This window comes from Magallana gigas, chromosome 6, assembly GCF_963853765.1.
Source record: "Magallana gigas chromosome 6, xbMagGiga1.1, whole genome shotgun sequence".
Classification (NCBI taxonomy): Eukaryota; Metazoa; Mollusca; class Bivalvia; order Ostreida; family Ostreidae; genus Magallana; species Magallana gigas.
The window spans coordinates 51,915,526-51,923,652 of NC_088858.1; the positions used below are offsets into that span (position 1 = coordinate 51,915,526).

General features: G+C 35.7%; 1 protein-coding gene and 1 non-coding gene across 3 annotated transcripts; one reads left to right on the forward strand and one right to left on the reverse strand.

Annotated features, from left to right (window-relative positions):
- Window positions 1-856: 856 nt before the first annotated feature.
- On the reverse strand, window positions 857-3,432 carry LOC105327617 (BTB/POZ domain-containing protein KCTD7). Of its 2 annotated transcripts, none has more exons than XM_034467237.2 (2): window positions 3,327-3,432; window positions 857-2,274 (listed from the first exon to the last, which is right to left on the reverse strand). In XM_034467237.2, exons 1-2 carry the CDS (start codon window positions 3,336-3,338, stop codon window positions 1,537-1,539), a joined length of 750 nt encoding a protein of 249 aa, XP_034323128.2. In that variant the 5' UTR covers window positions 3,339-3,432; the 3' UTR covers window positions 857-1,536. The 2 variants fall into 2 exon arrangements, with proteins under 2 accessions (XP_034323128.2, XP_065944257.1); XM_066088185.1 differs by lacking the exon at window positions 3,327-3,432 and adding an exon at window positions 2,432-2,625.
- On the forward strand, window positions 2,551-2,625 carry Trnac-aca (transfer RNA cysteine (anticodon ACA)). The gene has a single exon. It is a non-coding gene; the product is annotated as a tRNA-Cys (tRNA).
- Window positions 3,433-8,127: the final 4,695 nt, after the last annotated feature.

Here is an 8,127-nt window from a genome sequence, read left to right on the forward strand (position 1 = left end):
TATATATATATATATATATATATAAAAGGAATAAGGAATCATTCTTTGAGTATTATGAGGTGATAATTTCGGTCGGGGTGTGATCATATCCAATAAAGCCCGAAGGGCTTTATGATAGATTTGATCACACCCCGACCGAAATTATCATCTCATAATATTCAAAGAATGATTCCTTATTACTTATATTTATATAATTTTAAGCAATCGTACGATTATATATTTAAATACTAGTAAGCAAACCCCGCTGGCGCCTCGATTTGGCGTCATTTGTATTATGGGTTATATAGTACAAAATCGATGCGTAGTGTTATCACAGGCAAAGACACTGGAAAATGTAAATATATATATATATGATCTCTCATGATTTGCAATGGTATATGATTTTTATCCAACAAGTTGTGTGTTTTCCTATCCCTGAGCCTTGGCGAGGGGATAGAAAACACACAACAAGTTACCGGTAGATGAATTCTGATAAATGTTAAGTTTGCAAGAAAATGGGGAGACTTATTACGTGATGAGTACATTAGGAAGGCAACAAAACATTTGTGGAATTATAAAGAAAAAGAATTAACACCATAAACTTGCACAAATTCATTGTGATTAAGATTTTTGTCTTTCACAGGTAGTTTTTTTCTTGTGGGGGTTATACTTAGTATCACCCTTTCTTAAAGTTTCAACCAATCAAAAACTCTTCAGTGTAAGGGAAAAAGAAAAATTCTTTACCAAGAAGAATAATTTTTTTGTAAGAATTGGGGACATTTTATTGGCTGAATAACTTGGTTATGTTCTAAATTTCAATGTATGGTTAATAAGTAAATAGTAAGCATACTATAAAAATTAAGTGAACTTTAACATATTATTAAATGTAAATGTTTGCTCCAGACTTTATTTAATTTGTGTGAATAGACTGGAATGACAAAGCAATGTACTAAGTACCATGCTATAAACAGATTATACTTCTGTGCCAAAAATATTGAAAAACAGATACCAAAAAAGGTGTTCACAGTTACTGAAAAGGATTCTCTCAATTTAATCCATGCAAGTAAAATGTATTAGGTGTCTTTGTCGACTCCTTGTTAAATAAAAAAACATGTAATCCGGCCAGACTGAATGTTTTACAACAGAAATAGCACTATATGTCATATTTCATGTCTGTAAAAAGTTTTCATCAGATTACAGTTACCTTAAACAAAAGCAAAAACAAATACCGGTAGTAAAAGATACCACTGACACTGCTGACCTCAGGGACATAAAAAAGCATAGAAATAAACATTATGGTAATGGATAGACTCTCATAAATATAGCTTGATGATAAATTTTTCTTTCGTTTTGTAAGACTTTTCCAAAAACTTAATTTGTGCAACAAGGATTAAAACAATGGATAAAATATGAAAATCATTAACATTATAAATGAAAGGTAAAACAGGTAAAATTGAATATCATATGTACAAATAAGCAAAAAAAGTTCATTTCATTGCTATAAACTTCAGCAACATGATGAGGTATATTCGGTTCATAGTCATTTTTTTGAGTGGTTTATTTCCACCAATAAAAAGTCAATTTGAAAACGGATCTAGGGCAGTTTTCTACAGTAGCCTCCCCTGGGTAGTCTGGGGCACTGTCACATTTATAGGAACACTGACCGACCCCCTCCTGGGTCAGACTAAACCCCCGCTCCCTCAGGTCAAACGCAATACAGTCCATCACTTCCTTCTCTGTCGACTTGCTCGTCCAGGGACCCAGAATAAAATCTGTTTTTGCTTTCTTTTTGTTCTTGGATTTCAAAGTGCACCAATGGTTCTTGTCAAATGTCTCCAGTTTGGGTTTTTTGTCCTTTGCGAATAGAGTGAGCAGCATTGATGAAACAGTCTCCTTGTTTTTGGATGACTCCTGATGAACTTTGTTTATTATGGAGTTCACCAGTTTTGTGTAGCCTGGAAATTGGGCTCTAAAACTTTCCCTGTGGATCTTTGCGAGGAATATTGGGTGCTTTTCTAACTCCTCTACCATCCCCTGTAGACCGAAGTACACCGCCTCCCTGTAAATCTTTGGAGAGATCTCTTGTGGGGGAAGCTCCCCATACCTGAGGTAGTTCAGAATATAGTGGAAGTTCTCCCCATCCGCATCAATGAAGTAGCGGCCATGTTGGTCCATCTTCACATCATAGTTCCCACTGAACATGGCGGCTAGCATGGTGTCCTTACATTTTACGAGGGTGAGCAAGGTGGTGGTGTAATGTTTTCCTCCCACATTCAGTTCAATGACTGGCGGAAACTACAATGTAAAGATCATTATAATATTCAATTTAATTGATTGGGCATATATCTGAAGCAATTTTTAAAAATATGTTTGACGGTCAGACCGGTTCGAATACAGATGCCAGATTATATATAGCTCAGTTGGTAGAGCACCTGACTGTGCTGTGACTAACCCCTAGAACTGACAGGTTAACTCCTGCCACGGTAAGAGCCTGGGGTGATCTTCAAGGGCGAAGATCATTTAAGGAGGGAGGAATGTGACGGTCAGACCGGTTAATGGAATACCAGTGAGCGCCAGATAGCTCAGTTGGAAGAGCACCTGACTACAGATTCAGAGGGCCCGGGTTCAAATCCCGGTCTGGTCCGTCATTATTTCTCCCATCCCATTACATATGCAAAGATCCAGAACATCACACAGGCTGGGGTCAGGGGGTTTAAATCATGTACATGTACGGATGATCCTGACTCCCCTATCCCTGCTCCAATTAACCACAGGAGTTCGAATTTTTATCAATAAAGCCAAAAAACTTGCTTACGCATAGCTCATGGGCCAGTCAATAAAGTAAGTTTTTTGGCTTTATTGATAAAAATTCGAACTCCTGTGAATTAACTGACCTATACGATTACCTAGCGCAACAGTAAACATGGTTATTGTAAGTAATAAGTTAACCTGCCCGTGCATTATGCGTATCAACAACAGTTTCTGTTCTTGTAACCCCCCTCCCCCCCCCCCCAACCTTTCTCTTGATTCTGCAAACAGTTACACTGATAAAAGTATTGTGATTTGAGGCATACTTCCTTAGGATTACGGAATTTAGTCATAAAGTTTGCAACTAAACAGTGATCAATTGATATTTTGTGTTTTTCATCGCTATGTATACACGTACATTCACGTCACAGCATTGCGTAATCATAGTAATTACTGAGGCAGGAGGATCTCATGGCAATATGCCTAATCAACATCCTTGCAAAACAAGTTAAATACAGAAAACATATGTCACAATATAGCAACTGTGTCAATTCATTATAGTTTCACAAATTTTCACAAAGGGGGCGAAAAACACTTACTTTTTTCTCCATTCTTTTTTCCACCTTGCAATGTTTATAAACAAACGGTGACTCATACGCAATGACTACTCGGCAATCATCGGCGATCTTCGTGAAAATCACGTGATTAAAACCGCTAGCAATCCGAGAGAGGCCAAAGGGAGGGGACAATTACGTCTAAACCACGTAAATAATTAAACACTTTAATTAATGAAATGCTTATTGCTTCTTTATCACAAGTTAAATGTAATTCAGGTTGCTACACTTGTGCTTTTAAATCCCGTCCAAATAGCAACCGAACAGTCGGCTTTCATTGAAGTCTATCATGCGCGGATCTAGAGGGGGGGTCGGGGGGGGGGGGTCCCGACCCCCCCTGGAAAATGAAAATTTATTAAATTTACATAGTAAAATTATCACGAAAATATGCCTCGGACCCCCCCCCCCCCCTGGCAAACACAATTATCCTTCGGACCCCCCCTGGAAAAATTTTCTGGATCCGCGCATGTCTGTATTATGATTTAAGAATCTACTAATGTACATTGGTTTGGTTTGAACATATTTTATTGTATATGTACACAATGGGATTGGGCACAAATTCCATAACTTATTAAGCCCACGCTCTACAAAATTATTAACAAACATAATATAAAGCATAGTAAAAGGAAAATTGCACTGTACTATTTTTAGAAAGCAGATTCATATGTACTGAAAATCAATTGATGTCAAAATGATGCCTGATTATAAATATGATACGCAACAGTAAGTTTTTCAATTACTCTCTCATCTAAAATTGATGACTTACTGATGTACATAATTACGCTCACTCTTTGCCATCATTTTGAGATACATTGTTAACATTTTTTAATTAAGATCACGAATCCCTTCTCGGATGATACCAACAATCAAGGTAGTCCATCATATCAAAACAATACACTAAATAAGTATTTTTACGAGGCTGACAAATCCTTGAGATTGGATATATTGTTATACAGTCAATCAAATGAACTCTGCAGTCTGTCCTTCATGAATGTTTAAAAAAAATCATTTTTCCCCCCTAAAATATGTCCTGTAAGTTACATAATTTTTTTTTTTAATTTCAAAGGGGTATTTTTTTGAATTTGTATTAATCAACAATAAAATCTAATGATAATTGTCCCAAAAATCCAAATGGACATTCCAAAGGGAAGCTTATTTCGTTTCGTGTTCCATCACCGCCGGCCCAACAATACTTGGTTCTTAAAGCCTGTCATCTATTGTTGTGATATGCCATGGTTTTGTTAGATAATACAAGTATGCAAATTAAATTCCACAGAAGTAAGCATTCACACATATAAATGTAACGATAACTATACAATTCTTTACTTCCGCAAATATTTGATTTACCTGGAGATTAAGCTAAGAAGATAATTACAAATACTAGTGTCAAAAGGATTAACATTTTTGTCACATGAAAGCATCTTAATTATTGTAAAAACTATTGTGTAAGTTTATTGTTAAGAAAAAAAAATCAAACTTAAAGCTACCATTTTAAAAATCTTTAACATATATATATATAAAGTTTTAAACCAAACTCTTGAAAAAAATTATTTCTGTTAAAAATTTGTAATAAGAAAGATTATGGTTATTTTGGCTAAAAAAGATACCGGTACTTGTCGAGACTATTTTTGACATTTTAAATCACACTGGTTCCAAAAGGAAATTTCCTCACCCCACCCACCACCACCACCAAAAAAGTGGTGAGTACCTGTTTCCTATATGGAAGTCATGGTAACCACTGACAATGAGGTTTCGTACTGTTTATAACCAATATTAAAATACACATGAAATATTTCAATAATAGATGTACTTTGTAAAAACATTGAGATTGACAATTTGACATATTAGACGAAGATTAAAACTGTGAGCGATGGTAACTTACTTTTATTTCTATTGAATTTCATCATATTTATGAATACACTTACCATCATATTTACATGTTTTACGTGCGGTGGTGAAAATGGTACAACGTAAGATGTACACTATATAAAAATTTGAACAGGTAACAGAAAAGAAAGACATTTTTTTTCAATTTGCATAAACATACTTAATATTTTTTTGGGCAACAACATACATGTATCCAAAAATTATTGGGTATGTGCATGGCAAAAAATATAAATCAAAACAGGAAAATTTTTCATGTAATTAAAAAGAAAACTAATAATTCCTAGAAAACTGACCACGAAATACTCTCTCTCTCTCTCTCTCTCTTTCTCTCTCTCTCTCTCTCTCTCTCTCTCTCTCTCTCTCTCTCTTTTAGTAGCCACGCTGATAATGTCTGAGAGTTTGAACACGCGTTGACTTATGATTGACTGGTCATTGTCCTCACAGAACGCCTCTACAGACTGATCAATGCATTGGATTCCAAATGTCAGTATTTTAACAAACAACTGGGTGTGTCAGTGCGTAACTACATAATATTTTACATTATATATAACAAGAAATCAATGCATCTAAATGATAGAATGATAAGTGTATTTATTTCTTTTTTAATCCTATTATTAAAAAAAAACCCGGTTTTTATGTCTTGAAATAATTGATATTATCAAGGAACGAACGCTAGCGACCTCAGCACTGACATCTAAAATTTCTTGTCAGTCACCTGATTCAGGATTAGGTCTATTGAGGTCTATTCAAAGCTTCTGACCGCTGACCTAAAGGGCGGACATGTTCGTTAAGGCAGGGGCGACAATCTGTTCATCTCCAGCTTGGATCTCCTCTGAGACTCATCAACTGGTATGATGACGTCAGGTGCAATCAAGTGGAAATACTGATTTGAAGGATGGTTTGGCGAATCCCTCAAATTAGTATGACAGAAAAACCCCTCCCCGCCTTCATCCCTCCCCCCCCCCCCCCGACCCTTAGGTCACTGAAAAACCATGCAACGTGTCGCTGTCCTTACAGTCTAATTCTAACTTATTTTCCACGTCAGCTCTAACTATATATTGGCTCTAACTATATATTGGCTGTTTTGTTTGACCGCAGTTGATCTTCACAAGGAATAAAAAAAAAAATTCGGGTATAGCTTAGAATAATTTATTCCCAGCTGATTAAATAAACGAATAGACTATTGCCATTTCTGAAATACGTTTACAAAATGAGTTTTACATCGGCGATAAATCATGATATGAAAAATGGCACAAACAAGCCCCTCATATAAAGCATCCTTTGTTGGACAATCTAAAACTATATTCATGTACCTTTGATATTATCCAAAAACACGTTTCATAAAATTTGTGGACAACACATGTACATATGAAATAATTAGTAATTCAGAGGATGAAAATGCGTCATAATGACGTAGAACGCGATCTAAGCAACGCTGCACTTGTCTTTACAAGTAGAACCTTTCGTTAGGACGTATCTATCTATTTCTTGCATCAAAACAAGTTATAGTGACGTTGGTTTCGGGTGAAATCTGCATAGATTGCGTAGACTTAGCTCAAAAGCCAGACAAATCATGTTTATTTCAAAGAGCTGCCAGTTATGACATAGACAGACCTACGTCACATTCAATGCATGATTGCTGTTTGACAAAACTACCTAAGTCCAAGCTCCTGTTAAAATGATTCTAATATAATTGGACACATATATATCGACGTCAGAGAGAATGAAAAGCACCTTGCTGTGGTTAAGAGGTCTGGGCATTTTACCCCAAAAATCACAACGTCCTAGATTAGAACGTCTGTTACTTATTCCAATCTGTGTTTAAAGTTAATTTTGACGTAATAATACATATACATGTATTTAGTATTAAATTAGCCGTGCCCATCGATTTCCTGGATCATCAATTTGTCACAAATTCATTCAATGCGTGGACTCTATACCTATTAACGTTTGATTTATGAATCAGCAGTGAATGCTTCCCTGAATGAGCCCTTGTTTTCCAAATTCGATGTCTTTATTAGATACACACAAAGGGTATTCAACGGTCACCTCAAGCAAATAGAGTACGAGTTCCTGTGATGCCACATGAATACATCCGGACTCTTTCCAAAGGAATCAGTTTGCTACAAACATAAACATGGGGGTATCCCACTGAAACAATATACTACAACGAGTTATCGAGATAAATATATTCAAGATCAAATGCATGAAATAACCTCGAGAGGAAGTGAAATCGACCCCTTAACCAATCTACAATATAAACACCTTGTTGCCCCTGGATAGGGAGGCTTGCATGCTTGCGGTCATTGTCACTCCAGTGTTTGGTCCTATCAACTGGAGCTCCATACATTTTCTGTAATTCTTTCATTTACATCGCCATGTGTACGATCCTCTCCAATCGGGGATGATAATCGATATTTGAAACTTGTAAAAATGATGATTATTCAAAGTAGTTGCGCGCAGAAACATTAACAAGTGTTCGGTTTAGCAGCTCGTATGAAAATTCATGGAAATTCTTTTGAAACTACATGTATTTGGTCTGCATGCATACTGTGGTTTCATTAATATTAAAGGGTATCAATTTTCGTGGATAAAGTGGAAATCACAGTTTCAAGGATATGTAAATTTGTGGCCAATGACTCTATCAATACAATATATTAGTAGAAAGTGCAGTTCAATGAATATTTAATTTCAAGGATAAACTTAACGAAATCAACGAAAATTGGTATTCAACGAATATTGATGAAACCACAGTAAATGTATGTCGTGGATACAGTTATATGTGATACATAGAATATAGGAAACCACCAGACAACCAAACTAATCTTAAACAAATCCTTATTGTTCTATTATCATTCAGACCGACTTTATCTTTTTATTTCTCCAAAATGACTTGGTA